Genomic DNA, 23746 nt, shown 5'->3' with positions numbered 1-23746 from the left:
GCACTCCGTGCCCTTCCTTCCCTGTCTGCATGTAAAGATGTCCGACTTTTCAAGCGGACAGAAAAACCCGACATATAGGGTTTTTCTGTCTGCTTGAAAAGTCGGACATCTTTACATGCGGACAGGGAAGGACAGGCACGGAGTGCAAAAGAATGCACCCGATTCTGTCGGACACAGACGGTAGTGTGAACGCTCCCTTAAAGAGCACAAGATGGGCTCAGTTATTAATATTAATGAATAACAATACCTCCATTGCCTTATTGACTTTGCAGTGAGTTTATATCAGTCTAGCCTCAGAAATATTGATGTCCCCTACTTTGCTTATGTATGACCAGCTTTATTATATGACTGCTTCTCATAAAAGGACAGATCATGCAGAACTTTTTCACTTAGTGTAATGGCACATCTTGCAGTCCGTTATGCTGGTTTGCCCAAGGGGCAGGCCAGTCTAATGATTAGTCCTGGAGAAAGCAAACACACACATGCTTGAAGGAACTGTATCACAGGTACTTTACAGAAGTAGATCTTCAGCAGTCCTACAATAACACACAACAGTCTTCCTATTTGCTTAAGGGTTGCGCTCTGCTCACACTGGTCCTGTTTCTTAGATACATGCAAAGGTTCAAGCCACTAGCTTTTGTGTAAAGCCTACACTGACAAGAACACTGATGCATGCTCATCAATGGACAGATAAACTGGAAGGCATAGGAAAACCTTCTTTTGTACGAAAACTTTCCAGTACAGTGCCGTAGTGTGTGAAGGCTACACCTCAAACAAGCACAAAGGACACCACCTGCTGCACAGCCAGTGGGCACAATTGTTTCCACCCATTTGGGAGAAACATCACTATGAAGAGGAAGATGCAATGACCTAGGAACAAGCATACTTATAGTAACAAAGGCACAAAATACACAATGCAAACATGCAACTGGCCCTAGAGGGGTAGGGGTCCTTGACTAGCTGGAGATGGCCAGGGCTCAGCAGCATCATGTCAATGGTTGGTGAAAGGCTGATTCTTCAACTGTTATCTACTCTATACACCTCCAGTAGCAGAGATTGGCTCTGCCTGCAGAGGTCTTTGCAAAAAGAGAGGTGTGCCAATGTATAGTGGAGATAACAGCTGGAGTGGGTTGTACAAGTTACCGATTATTGATAATCTATCCTCATGTAGATCATCAATAAGATATCAGTAGGAGTCCAGCACCCCTAGCTGTTTGAAGGGACTGTGGTGCTTGTGTGAGCGCTGTGACCCCTTCACTATCTTTATTGCATATTATGCACCTTTTGAAAAATGATGGCCTATGATTAATTTTAGATCGATGGTGGTCCGACTGTTAGGACCCCCACAGATCAGCTGTTTCCAGTAGCATGCAGTTTCCAGCATTGTTTACATGTCAGGCATTGTGCTGCTCACTCACAGTATCACTCACAGTAAACCTGTACACAAGCCTATCCTAAGTGAGAACCTAATGAAAGTCAGCCACGTACTGGAGCATGACACGGGGCCTTAAAGACCACCCAATATATAACATGTCAGATAGGACCAAAAAACGATAGGGATCACCGTGCTCAGCCACATGTCAAAAGAAAATATTTTTTATTTATGTCCAAAGAAACACTACGCATTTTGGGCTCTCCGAAGCATCCAGCTCGACGTAAAGAAGCTTATATGCTTGATAAAGGGCGGACATAAATAAAGAATATTTTCTTTTGACGTGTGGCTGAGCGCGGTGATCCCTATCGTTTTCTGGTCCTATCTGGCATTACTGACACCAAGGGTGGCATGGATCCTGCAGCTACAACACCTGGGGAGGAACCCCCCCTTCTAAGTGGTTCATAGGCTTATTCAGTGGTTGTGTTCACAACCACCTAAGGTGAGAAGCTCTCGTATCTTACCTATTATATCCATCAAACGGTATTTCACATATGCGGTTCGGTGCTGTCTCTGTTTATATCCGAATATATAACATATGTCCTGCACCATCATTTCAGACCCTGCACAAGGCATAACATGAAGTATTGTAAGTGTTCTGAAAAGGTCTGAAGGTCCAGTGACTAGAAATGGGCAAATCTCTCAAGATTTATTTCATGAATTTTTGCAACTGTCCTTTTTGTAGTTGTTTTCTATTTCCAAATTCACCAGCCAGTTTTGTTTTTAGACTGAACTTGTTCGCTCCCAACCAGAAGCGCTATTATTACTCTAAGGTTGCTTCATAAGTGTAGCCTTAAGGAATGGGCAGAAAAAGAAGAAAACACTGATATTCACCTACATTCACCTCTCCTGCACTAGCCAAGTGGGTGGTAACGCGGCATGGCAAGCAGCACACAGAGTCCTCTCCCCTATAGAAACCATAGTGTTACCACCAACTTGGCTAGTATACCCCAATATGCATAAACACCGAAAGGGATTATATCTTTGGAATATCCAAAACACCAAAATGTTCAAAGTCGCTGGGCTTTTCAGACCAGATAACATGTCCTGTTTAAGGTGACCCTTGTGTGACAATATTTTCACTTCCCACTAAGTTATCTTTCTGTACTGAGATCCCCAGCGTGCTTTTGGAGTCCCATTATGGGTGGGTTATACTATTACTAAGGCGGTCACCGTGATTCTGACTGTCGTGTTACATTCTTTGGAGCAGTCTTTAGATAATGTATATGATTCCTTGTTATTATCGTGCCTTCTGTAGTTTCTCCCTAATTTTGATTCGCTTTGAGATATTCTTATATGTTAAGTAATATAGTCATATGTGTTGTGGCTGTTTGTTTCTTTTATTTCATGTCAATTCAAAACCACATCACATATATTAATACTAAAGATCTTTTCTGGTCTCTGTGCTTTAACCAACCATATAATGAAAATTAGACCTTTTTCCCACACCCGCCCATATACCACAAAATAGTGTGCCTGTGAATTTCCTTCAGCCAAGGCCTACAAGCTGTAGAACAGTTTAACCTTTAGTATATTATTCATTTTTAATAGATAAAAAGGGTACAGAGGCCCTAAAGCCTATATATTAAGGACAGGCTTGATTTATCATAGACATAACTGTATATTATATAAATATGACTCTCACATTGTTGCAGGGGTGTTCAATGAGTGTTACAGAAATAGTGAGAACAGAGCATTTAAGCTACTGGTACGACGGTCGACTGTCTGGGGTGGTGCTACCTGCCTGCAGTTGGCTTATGAGGCAGATGCGCGGAATTTCTTTGCACAGGACGGTGTTCAGGTAAGACAAGATATTTATCATTGTTATTGCGGGTATCTATGGGATCAACCTATAGAACACAATGGCCTAGGTTTACTGTTGTGATTACAACCAGACTCTGGCATAAATGTGGCAAATCTTATGTGCAACTTGGCAAACCACCTAATTTGAGCTACAATTTCCAACTTGCCACAGTGATAGATCTGACACATTTTGACATTTGCCTGTCTGATGTTACAGTGTCTAAATATCAGGAAATCTGTGTCAATGACTGCTTAGCTTATCGGAATAGATTTAGGAATGCAGTGAACCAGCTATTGGAAAAGATCTCATTTGATTTTCACTTTGTCTTAACTTTCCCACAGCACCACCATAGGAATGTTTAAGCATTACACCTTAACCCTTAAAGGGGTTTTTCCATCTCCTTGTTTCAGGCAGTTTACATTCTGTCTCTTGTTCTCTCTTCCTGTATTTCTCCCCCCTTCCCCCAGCCCCTCTCTTTGAACGGGACAGTGCAGTATCCCAATACTTATGCAGATCAGATAATATGCACATGCTTGTACAGAATGGGCTCAGGGTTATCTGTGTATTTACATAGAGAGATAACAGACCGGGCTTTATCAGCACTGGTCACTTGTCCGATTTCACAGGTCCATGGTTATAGCAATGCTGTGTAAACAATTAGAGGAATAAGTTCACATAGCAGGAAAACAAAGCAGCATTTATAAAGCAATATTTAGGAAAAGTCTTCAATTTACATAAGCTACCAGTATAGATAGGATCCTTGAGATGGGAATACCCCTTTAATATAAAGGGTTATCCGTGTAATAAACAGGCTTGTTAGGTACGCCAGAGGGATTGACACTTTTTGTAGCCACTCTCCATACATACTAGAAGATGGATGAGTGTCCTGAGTAGGGGACCCCCACTATTGACTCAGATTCTTCAAAGGGAATTTAAAAGTGGGTTTTCCAATACAAGATCCTTTAATATTCATTTTAGCGACTCTAATATTATATTAAAGTATAATTTGTAGACTTGAAGATTTTTTTTTATTATCTAATCCATTGTAATGTAATGTTACTCTTCTATCCCACAGTCCATGTTGACAGAGAACTGGTGGGGACAAATGGCACAAAACACACCAGTATGGGCAATGGTGCTGACCTTCTTTTGCCCTCCTCTCATTTATACTGATCTGATTGAGTTCAAGTGAGTAGCCACATCTATATCATTCTCCATACGTACTCTGGTATTCTGTAAGAAATTCTCTGAAATCAAATTTCTATTTCTCTTGGTCCAGAAATCTATAGATCTAACAGAATCAAAATCATTCTCATGTCAGAATGACAATGACAAACATTTGTAATGCACCTTTCCCACACAAAGAACTCAAAGCACAAGGAAGTTGCTCATCCCCAACATCCAATTTACCTATGAGTATATTTTTGGCATGTGGGAGGAAACCGCAGTACCCAGACAACACCACACAAACACAAGGAGAACATACAAACTCCATGCAGATGTTGCCCTTGGTTGGATTGAAACCCAGGAGCCCAGCGCGCAGCTACAGTGCTAACCACTAAGCCGCAATGCCTAATGTTAAAATAATCAACTGAGAATGCAGTACTGGTGAGCCATTAGTGGGCAGCAAGTTCGTTGCAGCAAGTGGCATGCACATATATGAATTCCACAGGCCAATGGCATAGTAAATATGAATATTCCCAAGTCTATACTTTGTGTCAGCACCTAGATTACATTTCATGGCCTAAATTATTTGAGCCAGTATTCAGATGTACATGTTGCAGTGATAACCTTGACATACTGATGTCCCAATGCTGATGTCATTTATTCCTCTAAATATAATCTAGGCCTTACCATTGGGCATGGAGTAAACTTATGACACCTCTCAATCACTTTCATGATGGGACCTACTGCAACAGAGGATCCGAATGATATGGAGGGACACTGTAAAATAAGTAAAGTTGTCCTGACATGATTAATAGTAATTTTTTCTTTTTTTAAATGTAGATTGTGAGCCCCACATAGAGCCCCACATTTTTTTCCCTATCAGTATGTCTTTTGGAATATGGGATGGAAATCCACGCAAACACAGGGAGAACATACAAACTCCTTGCAGATGGTTTTTGCCCTTGGTGGGATTCAATTCCAGGACCCCACCGCTGCAAGGCTACAGTGCTAACCACTGAGCCACCGTGTAGCCCCCATTAATAGTAATTTATGAATATATTTTGCAAAATATTTTTGTAATATATTTTAGATTGTGAAGAAAGAGGGATCATCATTTTTGTATAGAAATTTTAATTTATATTTTTTTTTCTCTAGAAATTTTGACCATGAAAATGGAATTGAAAGCAGCAATAGAGTTGAGATGGACAGCTTAGATATTGATATAAAGACTACTGTGGCGGAAATAATGGAAGGGTATGTAAAATTACAATCTTTCATGACACTTAGTGTGCTTTATGATCTAGTATTCATGAATATTATGTCAAATGTTACTTTTCAGGGAGGAAATTATGAAGGAGAAAAATGAACTTGTACCGCTAAAACCTGGCAAGGACTCTGATGCCAAATCCACTGTCCCTGAAGCAGAAATCACTAAGGAGAAGCCACGGCCAAGGTGGATGAGGCGCTGGAAACAGTTCTGGAGCGCACCTGTCACTGCGTTCTTCGGCAATGTTGTGATGTACTTTACCTTCCTCTTCCTGTTCTCTTATGTGCTCCTCCTGGACTTCAAAAGACCTCCACCAGATGGTCCCGCCACTTCAGAAATTATCCTTTATTTTTGGGTTTTCACTATGGTTTGTGAAGAAATACGTCAAAGTTTTTTTGTAGGCTCCATGCCTGTTGCACAGAAGGTCAAGCAATACTTACAGGACTCTTGGAACCATGTTGACATCAGTGCCTTGTTGCTTTTCATCATTGGAGTCATCTGCAGGTACTAAGTCTACCCAATATAGAAATAGGTGAACTCCCTTCTATATAAATACTTTGTACTTTGGGTGTTGCTAGCAGCATTTGCTACTATAAGGGTGAGGTCGCACAGAGTGTCTGAGAATGCAGCTATTACCCTGTTACTAAACAAACCATGCAGTTTTGCAAGTTTACAACATGTCCAGTCTTATGTTTTGCCTGAATTTAAGCTGGTGTCGTTAGGAAGGGTAAAGAAAATGGCAGATACTGTATCATATGGATATGCCCAACTCTAGTTTAATCTGTTTTTTTTAGCATTTTGCATTTAAGTATAAATCCAGTCCTAATGAACCTCTTATAGATACATGTGAGAATATAACATTGGTGACATATGTGATCCCATCATACTATGACAAAATTATTGTACAGTAAAAGAAATCGAGCTATAAGGCCCGATTCACATCTGCATTTGTGTTTCCATTCGGGAAATCCACTTGGGGACCCCCCAAATGGAAAGCTATGCACATTAAAAAGCACATACCTGGAAACCCGCGGACCCATAGACTATATAATGGGGTCCATGTAGTTTCCACTCGTCCTGCAAGCAGCACTTTTCTCTCCACTCGTCCTGCAAGCAGCACTTTTCTCTCCACATGTTTCGTGTGGAAACTACATGGACTCCATTACAGTCTATGGGGTCTGCAGATTTCCTGAAGGTAACCGCTTTTTAATGTGTATAGATTTACGTTCTGGGGTTCCCTAAGTGGACTCCCCAAATGGAAACCCGAATGCCGATCTGAACACAAGACGTTTTATTCAAAAGAAAATGGACACTTTTCTGCACGACATCAATAAATATATTGGGGCAAATTCTTTTAACACATTTACACCAGTTTACATCTTCACCAAAGATGCTCCACATTCTCTGGTCCCTGCCCTCCTTGCCACTTATGGGCAGAGTGAGGCAGAAAGCTGGGTGGGCCATGGGATGGACACCTCGGCCCAACATATTTATTATAGTTCACACAGGGAAGCCATCTGAGAAGCTGAAACTGAGAGGAACCAGGAGAGAGCAGTTGTGCAGTATACATGCAAGCTATCTTAGACAAACTAGGAAATTTTCAATACTGTCTTATGGGGAAAATTATTTTGGTTAGTATGTGAGTATAATGAGAAAAAAAATGGTAAAGAATTACATAGACTTTAACTTTTTGTTAAACTGGTGCCTCCACAAAAAGTTGTAAATGGGACATTGGAGTGAGTGTAAGTGGCTAGCACAAGATGAGTTAAAGGTGACAATAGTTCTAAAAATCCATACTCGCCTGTCCCTGGTGCTCCAATGTCTGCCAGTACAGACCGGCCCTGCTGCTCCAGTGTTTTCTTCCAGCAGAAGTCCCTACCACACTGTGATGTCCCATGTCCCTTTTCTTAGGCCGCTGAGGCCAATCATGTACACAGCAGGATAGGACCAAGCTGGGAGACACTGGTGCACCTGGGACAGATAAGTATGTTTTTTTTGTTGTTTTTTTTACACTTTTCTAGCCTCATGTTAAAAAAGTGGTTATCCTAGACAACCCCTTTAACAAGTGTTTCCAGACATAAGACCCATTCTTACCTTCTTTATATCTAAAGGGTTATAGACAAATAACAAAAATTTAGTCCACAGTCTTGGTGCTTCTTTATACCACTATACCACTGAACAAGACGGTACCACTTGCTATTTTACCCAATCCAATTGGCTTTAAAGGGAGTCTACCACCTCTCCTAAGCACCATGTTATAATGCACATTACAGTGATAAACATAGCATCATCACCTATTATCATATCATACATGTATTTCACTCCTGTAGAGTTGAAGAAAAAAACTTTGAAGTCTTATGCAAAGGAGGGAGTTGGTGCACTGGGGATGGACCTTCAACTCCTTGATGCACTGCTTTTGATGCTCAGACCTCTACCATCCTCTGCCTGCACCACTTTGTGCAGTTGTAGTTGATTCTCCTGCTGCTATGACATCACCCATCCCACTTAAGCTGCAAGAGCAGTGCCCCCAGGGCTGAAGACCTGCCCCCAGTGCACCAACTGTCTCATTTGCATAAGACTTAAACGTTGTTTTGTTTTTTTTCAAATGTACAAAAGTCACATACATATCAAAGGTATGTTGTTTATCACTGCAATATGCTCTGTAATGTGGTGGTAGCAGTTGAAGATGCTTGGGGGAGGTTATAGACATCCTTTAAGTTTTGGCCACCTCTTCCATTGTGTCATATGTATTGCATCTTTGCTCTTTAAAAGATTTCATCAGCATAGCTACATAGCATAGTATAGATAGACCATTCCATCTTAACAACCAGAGAATAATGTAGTATGATCCTACCTAAATAACTGAGAGCATATCTCCCACTGAATGTATATACTGTGTAAAGAAATCATCTAAATAAGGACTTTCCACCACCCAATCAGAACTGTCAAGGTAAAAAATCTAAATATCTATATACTCATCTTTATTTCTTTGTACAGAATGATGGAAGACTCGTTTGAGTCAGGACGGACCATCCTGTGTTTTGACTTCATGGTTTTTACTCTTCGTCTTATTCACATTTTTGCAGTCAACAAACAGTTGGGGCCAAAAATAATCATTGTCAGAAAGATGGTAAGTGTAAATGGACCAAAAAGAGAGTAGGATGTCTTTCTCCTTTGTCTTTTTTTTATCCAACACTTTCTCTCTCTTTTCCTCATCTACTTTTCTTTCCGTTTTATTGCTCACATTTGATATTAGAGGCAACAGGCCAGAAAAGGGGTATTTAATATATCTCATCACATATCTCTGTTCCTAACTACTGAGGGTGACAAACAGGGATGAGAATGATTATGGTCACAAGGGGTGTAACTGCAGGCCCGTGGTGAGCTGGAGATGCTCAGGGCCACATAGCATCATGACAGCGGTTAGATTATCATTCTTTCCCCAACCACTGTCTCCCTTGGCAAGACAATACATCATCAGCAGTAGAGATTGGCACTCAACTTTGCTACCAGTAGAGGTCACTGTACTGAAGTTTTCAGCCAGCAGAGATGAGTGCTGCTGCTGGTAGGGGCATGAATAGCAAAGACTGGGCCCTATAGCAGACTTTTGACTTGGCCACATGGCATAATGCCACCTTTCCTGGCCTCCAAATGGTAAAACGCTCCCTTTGCTGGCCCCACAAGTTATAACACCTCATTAACACACAGTGCCACAGTGGCCACTTCACCAAGTATAATTTGCATCAGTGGCCTTTCCACAGAGTATGTTGTCCCATAATGGCCTCCACACAGCGTTAATGTCCCACAGTGGGGACATTCAAACAGTTTAAAGTCCCATAGTAACTATCATACAGTATAATGTCCCATATTGGCCCCTTCACACAGTATAATGTCCCACAGTGGCCCCTACGGTATGCATTTGTTACAAATATTGCAAAAATTTGGAGTTTGGCCAAAATCCAAAATTTGGGGGGTATACCGCCCATGAATTATTAATATACTCTGGGGTCTCTTCAAACCTCAGAATGTGGTGAGCAGAGGCCCAGGGAAGGTGATCAGACATTAAAAAACAGTGTTACTCACCTCTCCTGCACTCTGGTGCCTGTCTTTGGGTTTCTTCAATGACATCACAGACTGCTGAGGCGTCATCATGCGTAACCCACGTGACCGCTGAGGCCCAATTACACGCTGAGTGGTCTGTGATGTCATTGTAGAGGCAAGAGGGCCTTTAAGGTCGTGGGCCCCATAGCAGCCACTTTGGCAGTAGTTCCACCACTGGCTGCTAGTTGTTTTTGCAAGGGAAACAGCTGTAGAATTCTCAGTCTTTCCCTGACCACTGTCCGATGAGAGAGCACACCTCAGTGGATAACTCCTGTAAAGGGTTATTGCACTTCCTTGCTATTGATTAGCTCACCAGTCCTCAAGATAGCACATAAATAAAAGATCACTGGGGGTCCAATGCCAGGGATCCCTGCTCATCACCTGTTTGAAGGGACCTAGGAATATACCAATAAAGGGGTTGTTCACCTTTTAAAAATGAAATGATTGAGATAGGCCATCAGTTTTAGATTGGCGGGGGTTCAATTCTCAGAACCCTGCTGATCACCTATTTCCTCAGATTCTCACTTATCTAAAAGTGATGACAAACTCACGTGTTGGTAACTTTGTATAGGTCTTATTATTTATTAGAAATATACTGTATTTTTTTTTTTTTTACCAAGAGCATGAATATAATTGTCTTTTCACAGATGAAAGATGTCTTCTTTTTCCTGTTTTTTCTTGGTGTCTGGTTAATTGCATATGGAGTTGCCACGGAAGGTCTCCTTCATCCCAATGATACACGGCTGGGGTGGATATTCCGACGTGTGTTCTATAGACCTTACCTGCAAATCTTTGGTCAGATTGAGCTTGATAAGATGGATGGTAAGAGATAAATATGTGACTATTATAGCTATACCATAGGTGCAACCATTTCAGGTTTCAGCTAGTGTTGACTATCCGGTATCACCGCTGTTTACCCAGAATGTAAACTACATATTTATAGCTAAAGCAGATGATTTAATCTATTTTGTCAATAGAAGCTATTGGAAGAACTTTATTCTTACATAAGTTTATTGACCAGACCTTGAAAGTACAGTGCTCTGAATCTTGTATCACCTCTTTGGGCCATTACTGCATTACAAGCTCTGGTTGCACCTTCGTGTCTAGACTACATACAGATTCCAAATGCAAACTCGTAACTTGCTTGTTGACCTACAGTGTCATTGACTTTGTCTTTTCACAGCTGCTATAAGAATGTCCTGTGCAATGTCCTGGCATCTTTTGTTCCAGTGTGTTGAATAATCAGCTGCCCCTTTAACTCTTTAATGCTCACTTCTCAACCTTTTATACTTTCACCATCTGAGACCATGATTGTAAAGTCTCTTTTTGTTGGGTATAATGATTCTGCACCAGAAGAATGATACCCATTACAGCAAGATGTTTTCCTACTAACCAGCTTGGGAAATTAATTGGAAAAGAGCTATTTGGGAAAACTATAGTTTATTTAAAAGCTGCCTTTGGCAAAAAAGCTCTGCCGAAAAGACCGCCTGAAGATGTTTCCTCTGCGAACTTTCTGTCCCTATTACAAATATATGGAAATCACCACTGTTTCTGCAACTTTTTTTCTGCAGTGCATGGATGGGATTAGTTACAATCCCATCCATGTTTTTGCCGTGGCTTAATCGCAGCATTTATGCTACGTAAAGCTATTACTGACTATATTAAGGTCACTGTGTTATAATGTTTATAATCCACTCTGGTACTGTCTGAAATTTCTGTCATTGAAAAATGCTCACCAAATTTGACTGTGACAGTATGTGTAGTTATGTTATTTCATCTAAATGGTGACAGACTTTGTATAGCGGAGATAATGGAAATTTCTGACTGGTTATGCATATCATTACACATTTTATTGAACCTGTGCTTTGTACATCAGCTATTGACAACTGCAATACCGGGCATTGCCATTACTAAATGTATGTATGTAGAGTGGAACATCATTTGTCCCTTCATAAAGCTGATCATGGAGAGCCGTATTGTCCACTTATATGATAGTGATGTTCTATCCTAAGGTCATCCGTATCTAAGTTTGGAAAGCCAACCTCTTTGTAAGTGAACAGGAAGTCCTGCAGTCATTTATGTTATTATTCACATTACATATTCTTTATTCCATAGCTGGAAAACTGGCTAATGAATCCTGCTCAGACGACCCTGAAGTCATCATGAGCGGACTACAGCCACCATGTGTCAACACATTTGCCAACTGGCTGGTTATTTTCCTGCTTGTTGTCTTCTTGTTGGTTGCGAATATCCTCTTGCTGAATCTGCTGATCGCCATGTTCAGGTAAGCAATGAGAAGAAACTTAATTATATACAGATCAATGTCTACATAAAAAACGAAATTCTGTTTGTCGCTGGCTTAGAGTCTCTTCATCTCCATGCTCAGATGTTACTGGTGTAACTTGAGGGGATGCAGAGGATGTGGCTGCCAAAGGGAGCTTTAGGGGGCCATGAAAGAAGCGCTTGTTTCCATCCCTTCACCCCTGACTGTCACTCTCCAGGCTTCTTTCATGTATATTGCCCTCATATCCCTACAATGCAGCTTCTCCTCACTCCTGATCTGACTCCATCTTGACTTTTATATTTCTCTTTCTCTTTACTATCATTCCTATGATCAGTGCAACATCACATGACCAGCTGGAGGACTGTACTATCACTGCTGGAGGGGGGCAGTGGAGTTGTTCTATTAGATATTCTCCCAAATAATCAAAAAGACCGAAAACATACAGTGTATTGTGATCTCCTTCACTATAGGTGTGTGATATGAGCTGTCTTATATCAGCTTAGATAGTAATAGCAGATTGTGTGCCCCCCATGGACAGTCTTTGTGGTACAATCCATAACATTTTTATATACAGGTATATACTGTATATATATATATATATATATATATATATATATATATATATATATATATCCTGTATATATATGGAATAAATGGGAAAAAAATTAAGGTTCCCCTTCAAAAATGAAGAGACCACTGCAATAAACAAGACTGAAGGAACTACAATGCACGTTCATGCTCCATGCCCTTTTGCGGCTCTTGACTCCATTTTGTAGAGGAGTTAGTGCTCTGAAGATAACATTTATCTGACATTGCCTCTCTTGATCGCAGAAAATCACTATATAAACAGCAGCTTAATGCATAAGTCCCTGGTACACGTGGAGGACTTGACCTATCGAAACTATATTATTATGCAAATGGTGGTGAAGCACTTAGCTCTGTAGCAGTAACACAGCTTACACAGTTTACACAGCATTTATCAAGAATTGTGTTTAATAAGGACATCAAATAAAACATGGCATTTGGGATTAAAAACCAGTCAATCCTTCAGACCTGCCTGTTTGGCTCTCGCCAACCCCCTCTTAGAGCATTGTCTAGCTTAAAGGGATATTCCCATGTACATAATTATTTTTAAATTTAGATAATTAAAAGTTAAACATTTTTGCAAATATAAGTAATTGAACATTTTGCAGAGTTTTAAAGATATTATCTAAGCATCCTGAGGTCACAGTCTTGTTGTCTTGATCGGTTGCCAGTAGATACGACCATGAATGCAGGAACTTTCTAAGGTCAGAAAATCCATGCCATGGTTTCATTATTGTGGCCCGGCTATCTTCTCATATATGTAGTGCCCTTGCCTGATAACCCAGCGACAATAAGAAAATCATAGCTGGGTTCGTGCATTTGTGGTCGTATCCATTGGCAACCGATCAAGATAACAGATTGTCAACACTAAGAAAGTTAGAGAAAATCTTTAAAACTTTGCAGAATTTTTAATTACTTATATTTGCAAAAATGTTCAACTTTTAATTATCTACAAATATAGATATGATTATGTATAGAGATGAGCGAACACTAAAATGTTCGAGGTTCGAAATTCGATTCGAACAGCCGCTCACTGTTCGAGTGTTCGAATGGGTTTCGAACCCCATTATAGTCTATGGGGAACATAAACTCGTTAAGGGGGAAACCCAAATTCGTGTCTGGAGGGTCACCAAGTCCACTATGACACCCCAGGAAATGATACCAACACCCTGGAATGACACTGGGACAGCAGGGGAAGCATGTCTGGGGGCATAAAAGTCACTTTATTTCATGGAAATCCCTGTCAGTTTGCGATTTTCGCAAGCTAACTTTTCCCCATAGAAATGCATTGGCCAGTGCTGATTGGCCAGAGTACGGAACTCGACCAATCAGCGCTGGCTCTGCTGGAGGAGGCGGAGTCTAAGATCGCTCCACACCAGTCTCCATTCAGGTCCGACCTTAGACTCCGCCTCCTCCAGCAGAGCCAGCGCTGATTGGCCGAATTCCGTACTCTGGCCAATCAGCGCTGGCCAATGCATTCTATTAGCCCGATGAAGTAGAGCTGAATGTGTGTGCTAAGCACACACATTCAGCACTGCTTCATCACGCCAATACAATGCATTAGCCAGTGCTGATTGGCCAGAGTACGGAATTCGGCCAATCAGCGCTGGCCAATGCATCCCTATGGGAAAAAGTTTATCTCACAAAAATCACAATTACACACCCGATAGAGCCCCAAAAAGTTATTTTTAATAACATTCCCCCCTAAATAAAGGTTATCCCTAGCTATCCCTGCCTGTACAGCTATCCCTGTCTCTTAGTCACAAAGTTCACATTCTCATATGACCCGGATTTGAAATCCACTATTCGTCTAAAATGGAGGTCACCTGATTTCGGCAGCCAATGACTTTTTCCAATTTTTTTCAATGCCCCCGGTGTCGTAGTTCCTGTCCCACCTCCCCTGCGCTGTTATTGGTGCAAAAAAGGCGCCAGGGAAGGTGGGAGGGGAATCGAATTTTGGCGCACTTTACCACGCGGTGTTCGATTCGATTCGAACATGGCGAACACCCTGATATCCGATCGAACATGTGTTCGATAGAACACTGTTCGCTCATCTCTAATTATGTACATGGGAATACCCCTTTAAGCAAAGCCAAGAGTTTGATGGTAACCAAAGAGACAGTGAACTCACAGAATGTGTGGGACCATTTTTGCCATCAATATCAGTAAATCTGGCCCATTGTGCAGGGATTACTTTACTAGATAGTAGTGTCAGTAGATCCCATATTCTGGTCTAGAAGTCTCTCACCTCTGCCAAGTCAGTTTTCCTTACGCTGTGCTGATGAGATCCAATGAGATCGAAACAGCCCTGTCCACAGCTGGGATACTGACTTGGCAAAATCCCGCATCATTGCAGCAAAGGCTTGTGGGAAAGTCGGGCATGATGTTGAAGGGAGCTTCCCCTAGAGGGCAGCATACAGAGGCACTGTTTCCCTATTTACATCTTGGGAAACATATTTGCATATTCTTCCCATAGATGTCTAAATACACAGTTCATTACACAATTGTCATGGCCTGTGCAATATGGGTCAGTTCATATATAAATAACCCAATTCTAACTATTCGACGTATGGACAAACCCTTTATGGCAGTACACAGTGTCCCCACACATTTGTATTATAGATTCATAGGAATCTTTCCTAAAAGCATTTATTGTAGAGAGAACAAGTATAGTACATAATATAGCATTCCTTAAAGCATGCCATTGAGAAAGTCCAGAAATCTGCCTAGTGATGGTATAAAAGTAGATAAGACAGGTTGGAGACAAATGATCTTGCTCTTATTATTATTTTGTCTTTATGGACATGTACAATATTATATGTAGATATGTATTGCTGCTTGCATGATAATCTGTTTCTCATCTCATCAGCTACACCTTCTCCAAAGTACAAGGAAACAGTGATATATATTGGAAATTCCAGCGATACAACCTGATAGTTGAATATCACAATCGTCCAGCTCTTGCCCCGCCCTTCATCATTATTAGCCACATTCACACATTTATCAAGCGCAAGATCCGCAAAGTCGAGTCTCAGAAGATAAGGCATTTCAGTAAGTGTTTGCCAAAAATTACCGTATATTCAAGACATCTAGTATTTTACCTTTTCTTTATAAAACGTATGCCTCAAAAGTGACAACTATAAGCATGAAAATAATTGACTACTTGTCATACAATGCTCATTATATACATGTGTATATATATATATATATATATATATATATATATATATATATATTATATATTATTTTTAAAGATAAACAATTGTAGCAGCACCAGCACATCTGGGTATCAGCAAATCTGGTATAAAATATTATATACAAGTTCAACCTGTACGGTACAAACCAACCATTTATGACAACTGCTGAAACGAATTGTTGTCACATTGAACTCAGTAGAAGTCTACATTTTATGTTTCAGTGTTTTCCTTTTTTTGGGGGGGCTGACTTCTACGTCATAGTCTTGGTTCATGGCAGGGTCCTTTGGTGGGCTTGTCCAACCTGCTTGTTGATGGCTGACAAGGATATGTTTGGTTTTTAGTGTTGGAGTTGAAGGAGCCTTTAGACAGCAGGATGCTCACATGGGAAGCTGTACAAAAGGAGAATTACCTGGTAAATATAGCCAAACAGAAGAGAGACAGTGACACAGAGCGCCTAAGGCGCACATCGCAAAAGTAAGTCATAACTATTCAAAGTCTAGAATTAAATTTAAAGGAATAGTTCATCTAAAACTAAAATACTTTACTGAGCAACAGTCTCTGACAGTTTAGTGTGCACCAGATTTCTGAACAAAACACACCACATTGATGAGTCCGCCAATGCTAGGCCATACAATTTGACATTTTTCAACATACCTCAATGTAGAAAATTGTGTTACTTAGTTGTGATCATTGGAATCCTGAACCCTGCCCATGTTTTCGCACATACCTGAGTGGGGAAAAAAGTATGTTATGAAGTGGGATATAGAAATATGCCATTTACTTTAAATTCCATGAGTTCATGTAATTTTGCCTCAATCTGCTGTCTAATGCAGAAGCTAAGGCAGTGAACACATACAACACTCACTGTGACATACCTGGAAGAGAGAATCCCGTGTACTAGACATAACATATATGTGCTGTTAGTGTTGCTTTTAGATAGACCGTTCTTTGATTGTTTGTGGCAGTTTTGATCACTTTTATTTGGTGCTTCATTTACTTTGCTCACCCTCTTCACAGCCCTCATTACATTTTTACATCATATGGCTTCCAAGTGTCTACTAGTCACACTTTTCTCATCTTCTGTAGGGTTGACACAGCATTAAAGCAACTCAGTGAGATCAAGGAACATGACCGAAGATTAAAAGCGCTGGAAATGGAGGTACACATCATTGCCTATATAGAAATGCTAGAAAAAAATATGTAAACGTGACCAAAAAGATTAAATGGGGTTGTTGAGGATGGGAAAAACATGAAAAACACTGCCTTTTTCTAGACTGCTCTTTGATTAAATACGTCTAGGGATGGTCCACTCTTAACTGCTTCACTCTGCATGGACCTACAGCCTTGTATAGGGAAAGAAGGGACCGTATGCAGATCATAGGTCTGCAAAAAACAATGGAAGCACGTCTTCTTTTTTTTTCTTTTTTTTTTGACTGATGCATCACAAATGCATCACCTCAATGAAAGTTTAAGGGCCCATGAAAAAAAATGGATGATATCTGTGTGTCATCCGTTTTTTACCAATCCAGAAACATACAAGATATAGAAAATTAAACAAACAAAAATTGAGCTGTATCTCACAAACATGAAAAGTGGATCAACCACAGATAGCACAGCATCTACAAATGAGCAGGGTAAAGCACGGAAAAAGCACGGACTATAGTTGCAGACCTCTGAATGAGGCCTCGTTCACATCTGGATTCCGCATGGGGACCCTTCCCCCCCCCCCCGAATGGACTACCGAAGCATTGGCAAGCGGTGTACATTGAAAGCACACGGACCCCATAGACTATAATGGGGTCCATGTACTTTCCGCACAGTCTCCGAACGAGTCATTTGGACAGGAAAGTAGATCGTGAACTACTTTTCTGTCTGTATGTTCTGTGCGGAGACCGTACAGAAAGCACACGGACCCCATTATAGTCTATGGGGTCCATGTGCTTTCAATGTACACCACTTGCCAATGTGTTCGGTAGTCTGGTCGGGGGGTCCCCATGCGGATTCCCCAAAACGGATTACAGATGCAGATGTGAAACAGGCCTAAGGCCTTATGGTTAGTGTTAAGATCAGCTAATCCAGGACTAGCCAATCCAGGGATCTATTCTGATTACTAGTTTGGAGCTGGCAAGAAATTCTTCCCCTAAACTGAGGAAAACTGGCTTCTAACACAAGGGGTTTTATGCCTTCTTCTGGATCAATATTGCAGGATAATAGACTTCCAAAACTGGTGCATGAGTTTCTGTCCCAAATGGGGCTTATAATTTATGATGCTCTGCCTCACATATACACGTTCAATGGATTTCATAAAGCCAAATTAAGACTAAGGCCCCACAGGGCGTAAATGCCACGATTTGCCTGCAGCAGAAACACCACAGGAAAAATCACAGTGTCTTACAGTCAGGGCAAAGTGGATGGGATTCTAGTGAATACTATGCCCACTTTGTGGTAAAAACTGAGGTATGAACACGCCGCGATTTCCAAAACTGACGCGATTTTGGAAACTGCAGCAAGTCAATTATATCTACGGAAACGCCGGTGGTTTCCCTATAAGTATAATTGAAACAGAAAGTCCGCAGAGGAAACCTCTGCAAACTTTTTGTCTAAAGCGCTGCGGGAAGAACCTTGATGCATTGCCGCTTTTTTGCTGTGGGACACCCCATGGAGCCTTTGCCTTAATCAGCAGTGTGTTTTTGATGGGGTGGGAGGACACCTACAAAAACAACATACAAATTCCATTAAAATGTTTTTGGTGAAGTTCAAACTCAAGATCCCAGTGCCATAAGGCAACATAGCTAACTACTGAGTCACTTTGCCTGTTAATAAATGAGAACCAATCTCCTACAGTGAGACCTGTTGACAAACTAGCAATTCTGAAGGTAATAAATGATATTCTGTCAGACTTGATAGCAGTAGGACATTACCTTAGGTGCAGCACTCCATTCAGGCCTTTAGGTATGGAAAATTACATCTACAGACTATCTTTGAAGTCGGTTCCCTTTAATAAAAGCCCATGTGAGCCTTGCGTCTTTTATCCTTGAGTGAATCATAGTATCTGGAAGGTGACCTGAGGCTCAGGGTAGAATGAAGCTTGGCAAGGAGCAGTAAATGTTAATGTATGCCGTGCTTCTCCAATTACTCCACACAAAGTGCTGTAACTTTCCAGCCAGAATCCTGGGTTCATTCAAGGAAACCAGTGCGGTGATAAGGAGACATGAAGGCATCATTTATTCTACTTAAACTCTATCAGGGCAGATTTTTATTGAGTCACTATTAAAGAAGTTCCCAGTTATTAATCTAATAGCAAAAAGTTACGTGCATGGAAGGTTCATGATAATTTTGTTTTTCAGGTGGAATACTGTAGTAAGGCACTTTCCTGGATCGTGGAGGCCCTACAAGATAGTGGCACAGTGAAAAGTGACAAACCACCTCCTGTGCATAAATAAGGTAGGTGGCAAACATGAAACATGGGCGTGAAGGCCATTCATTATTCAATTTATGTTATTTTATAACAATCTCTAAATATAAGGAAGGAGCATGACAGCAAATCTTGCGATTGCTATGGAAAACTTGGAGAAAGGGTCTAGGTTTAATTGTTCCCATTCCCTTTAAGGGTGGGTTCACACAGGGATTTTTGGACCGGATTTTGACATGGATTCATCCTTAGAATCCAGTTCAAAAAACAGTTATCTGCAACTGGATGCTGGTGAAGTGCACTGACATCATATCGCGGCATTCTGCTCCGGATTAGGCCCAAATGAATGGGCCTAGTCGGGGGGAGTGTTTGCGCTGCAGACACTGCAGCAGATTCCGCTGAGGAATCCGCGGCAGGTAAGGGCAGGTAACTTGTTTTTTGTGCCTCTTGCAGAAAAAGGAAGTGAACTGCTCCCATTGAAGTCAATGGAGGCATTTTTTTTGGACCGGATTCTGAGACGGTCCAAAAATCCCCGTGTGAACCCAGCCTAATACTGAGATGAGGGATAGGACCAACCTCTTCATAGAAACTGCAGTGTTGGCAAACATGCGGTGGAAAATTAGCGCAGAGGTCATGTAAAAAGACAAACACCTGTCCCTTCTATCCTGGGTGGTGAAACTCAGCACTATAATGAAGGGTCCATTTTGATCTGTTAGTGGATACCCACTTTTCTACATACAGTCCTATGAAAAAGTTTGGGCACCCCTATTAATCTTAATCATTTTTAGTTCTAAATATTTTGGTGTTTGCAACAGCCATTTCAGTTTGATATATCTAATAACTGATGGACACAGTAATATTTCAGGATTGAAATGAGGTTTATTGTACTAACAGAAAATGTGCAATATGCATTAAACCAAAATTTGACCGGTGCAAAAATATGGGCACCTCAACAGAAAAGTGACATTAATATTTAGTACATCCTCCTTTTGCAAAGATAACAGCCTCTAGTCGCTTCCTGTAGCTTTTAATCAGTTCCTGGATCCTGGATGAAGGTATTTTGGACCATTTCTTTCTACAAAACAATTCAAGTTCAGTTAAGTTTGATGGTCGCCGAACATGGACAGCCCGCTCTCAAATGATCTGAAAACAAAGATTGTTCAACATAGTTGTTCAGGGGAAGGATACAAAACGTTGTCTCAGAGATTTAACCTGTCAGTTTCCACTGTGAGGAACATAGTAAGGAAATGGAAGACCACAGGGACAGTTCTTGTTAAGCCCAGAAGTGGCAGGCCAAGAAAAATATCAGAAAGGCAGAGAAGAAGAATGGTGAGAACAGTCAAGGACAATCCACAGACCACCTCCAAAGAGCTTCAGCATCATCTTGCTGCAGATGGTGTCACTGTGCATCGGTCAACTATACAGCGCACTTTGCACAAATAGAAGCTGTATGGGAGAGTGATGAGAAAGAAGCCGTTTCTGCACGTACGCCACAAATAGAGTTGCCTGAGGTATGAAAAAGCACATTTGGAGAAGCCAACTTCATTTTGGAAACAAAGATTGTGTTGTTTGGTTATAAAAAAAGGCGTTATGCATGGCGTCCAAAAAGAAACAGCATTCCAAGAAAAACACTTGCTACCCACTGTAAAATTTGGTGGAGGTTCCATCATGCTTTGGGGCTGTGTGGCCAATGCCGGCATCGGGAATCTTGTTAAAGTTGAGGGTCGCATGGATTCCACTCAGTATCAGCAGATTCTTGAGAATAATGTTCAAGAATCAGTGACGAAGTTGAAGTTACGCCGGGGATGGATATTTCAGCAAGACAATGATCCAAAACACTGCTCCAAATCAACTCAGGCATTCATGCAGAGGAACAATTACAATGTTCTGGAATGGCCATCCCAGTCCCCAGACCTGAATATCATTGAACATCTGTGGGATGATTTGAAGCGGGCTGTCCATGCTCGGCGACCATCTAACTTAACTGAACTTGAATTGTTTGTCCAAAATACTTTTATCCAGGATCCAGGAACGGATTAAAAGCTACAGGAAGCGACTAGAGGCTGTTATCTTTGCAAAAGGAGGATCTACTAAATATTAATGTCACTTTTCTGTTGAGGTGCCCATACTTTTGCACCGGTCAAATTTTGGTTTAATGCATATTGCACATTTTCTGTTAGTACAATAAACCTCATTTCAATCCTGAAATATTACTGTGTCCATCAGTTATTAGATATATCAAACTGAAATGGCTGTTGCAAATACCAAAATATTTACAACTAAAAATGATTAAGATTAATAGGGGTGCCCAAACTTTTTCATAGGACTGTATGTCATTCAGAAAAATATTGCTCATCCTGGCTTTTCTAAGTCATTATCACTTTATATAGTCTGTAACAATCAGTCATACATACACCGGTCTGACACCACCTAATGCTGGGTCTGGGGTTGATCAGCATGAATCTCAAGTGTAATAGGAGATATAATATAATATACATATTCAGAAACCTCCTCAGTCACCACAAAATCTGTACAGCATTAAACAGAAGACAAGAAGGAGGGGAAGGAATGGGATGTAGCTTCAGTCTACCTGATCAGTGTGTGTCATGAATAATCTTAGTCCAAAGGACAAATTTATCAAAAATATGAAAAATATTTTTATACATTTCATTTTTGTATTCTAGGTGGAAGAACTCTTCATTCCGTGGATCACTTAAATATTGTTTACTACCAATACGATGGACATTACCCCTTCCTGCCATGTGTCCTACACTTTACAATGAGCCTACTCATGCTCAGCCATGAAATAGTGAATGTTTAAATATTTATCTATTGTCATGTTCATTTTCTGTGACCTCTGACCCTTCATTCCATGAATTAACACTTCAATAACAATCTATAAATATGATGCAAGAAATGGGGAACTGAACACAAGTTAATTCAGCTTTGACATTCCTTTGCCTACGATAGTAGGTGCAGCTCTATCATTTACAGCTTCATTCAGGCAGGGACAAATAATGTATTTTCTAGGAAATCTGACTATTACCATAACATTCTAAAAGTTATTTAGGCCCCAGGGTGATAATGGCCATGGCAACATAGAGGCAGACCATGTGGTTGGTATTGGACCCTATATTCGACTTTAATATGTTTGTCCTTAGCCTGAATGCAATACAATACAGGTACAGTTGTTTAAAGGTTAAACAATTATTCAGTCAGGGACACAATAATGGGACAGTTATGAAAACAATCTCATTGCCCCTAGCACCCAATCATCTGTCCCCCTGGTGATACAAGTCATAGGCCCCTCACCAACCACATAGTAATAACATATAAGAGGCAGGCCAACACAAGGCCTTGGAGCTACATTTATGTCATGAATCTATTTAATTTTTGGAGACCCTGAAATGAATCAGGATATGTCGCTCCTTTCTCACGATGGTCCCTCTGTGGTTACCCCTACCATACTACCATAGACAATATTGGTTTAGAATCACTGTCAGGTGATCATATTTACAATACTTAATAACATTTACATTGGTAATATAAGGACATTTATGTCTCAGCCCTGGAACCACCCTGAAAATGCCCTATGGATGCTCCAAGATGTTTGGAACACACACATTTGAGCTGGGTTTTGGGATGAGACATGCCCAGATTTGCAGAGATTGTTTCCTGTAACCCTGGATTGTCATACCAAATTCGGAATGCTCACTGGGCAGCTCAAGTGACTTAAGTTCAGCAGATCCACCTTGGCTGTAACGCAGAGATCATACAAGAATGGTGTAAAACCAGACGTAGTTGGAGTATTCCTTTAAGAGTTTTGTCTCTGAGATCATGAAGCTCATTCATTACATTGCTGAGCCGTGTAACCTTTTAGTATGACTGGTTTCAGTGGTACTAAGTACTACTTTATATTTATGATGATAGAATTGTTATTGTCTTTTATATTCCTTTCTCTGAAAGAAAACCTCTACATTTGCTACAATTTTGGTTACTTTGAAGTGGATCAGGATATTTTCTTTCCTGAATATGTTTTCATTTTTTAAGATGCATTTTTAAGAATGTTTTATGTGTTTACAGAAAATGAAAGTTATTTTACTTCCTCAAATAACTGAAACTGTACATTACCTGTTCTAAATAAAGATGGAATAAAGTGTCAGACTGGTCTGGTATACCATGGAGATACGAGAGGAAAAGACTACATTTCACTGTACACATATACCATAGAACTTTGTTTCACTTCTAAAACCCCTCATGTAGATGAGAAAGCTCCAAGGGGCAGCCATTACTATAGGACACAGAGGCAGCCTTTGGTTACTAGGTCAACCTTCCAATAACAACTACCTAGACCAATTTGCTAGTTTTGGGGAGGTCATGTCAAAACCAAAATAGTATACTGCTGGTTTTTATTGACTCCATTTTGGTTAGATCCCATTATCATGTCAGAATCTGCTCCCAACATCAGTCCAGTTCCATGCGAATGGATCTCATAAG

General features: G+C 40.7%; 1 protein-coding gene across 1 annotated transcript in view; it reads left to right on the top strand.

The window, feature by feature from the left end:
- Window positions 1-23236, top strand: part of TRPM4 (transient receptor potential cation channel subfamily M member 4) — a 61592-nt gene extending 38356 nt beyond the window's left edge. Inside the window, exons 14-25 of the mRNA XM_075280221.1 lie at window positions 3088-3233; window positions 4312-4424; window positions 5559-5657; window positions 5743-6174; window positions 8668-8800; window positions 10419-10593; window positions 11887-12055; window positions 15510-15691; window positions 16179-16311; window positions 16924-16996; window positions 19185-19281; window positions 21934-23236. Coding sequence (XP_075136322.1) covers window positions 3088-3233; window positions 4312-4424; window positions 5559-5657; window positions 5743-6174; window positions 8668-8800; window positions 10419-10593; window positions 11887-12055; window positions 15510-15691; window positions 16179-16311; window positions 16924-16996; window positions 19185-19280 — 1751 coding nt within the window. The 3' untranslated portion in view covers window position 19281; window positions 21934-23236. The remainder of the gene's footprint in view (window positions 1-3087; window positions 3234-4311; window positions 4425-5558; window positions 5658-5742; window positions 6175-8667; window positions 8801-10418; window positions 10594-11886; window positions 12056-15509; window positions 15692-16178; window positions 16312-16923; window positions 16997-19184; window positions 19282-21933) is intronic.
- The last annotated feature ends 510 nt before the right edge of the window (window positions 23237-23746 follow it).

The sequence above is a fragment of the Leptodactylus fuscus genome, chromosome 6, assembly GCF_031893055.1.
Source record: "Leptodactylus fuscus isolate aLepFus1 chromosome 6, aLepFus1.hap2, whole genome shotgun sequence".
NCBI lineage: Eukaryota > Metazoa > Chordata > Amphibia > Anura > Leptodactylidae > Leptodactylus > Leptodactylus fuscus.
This window is presented reverse-complemented; position numbering and strand designations above follow the sequence as displayed.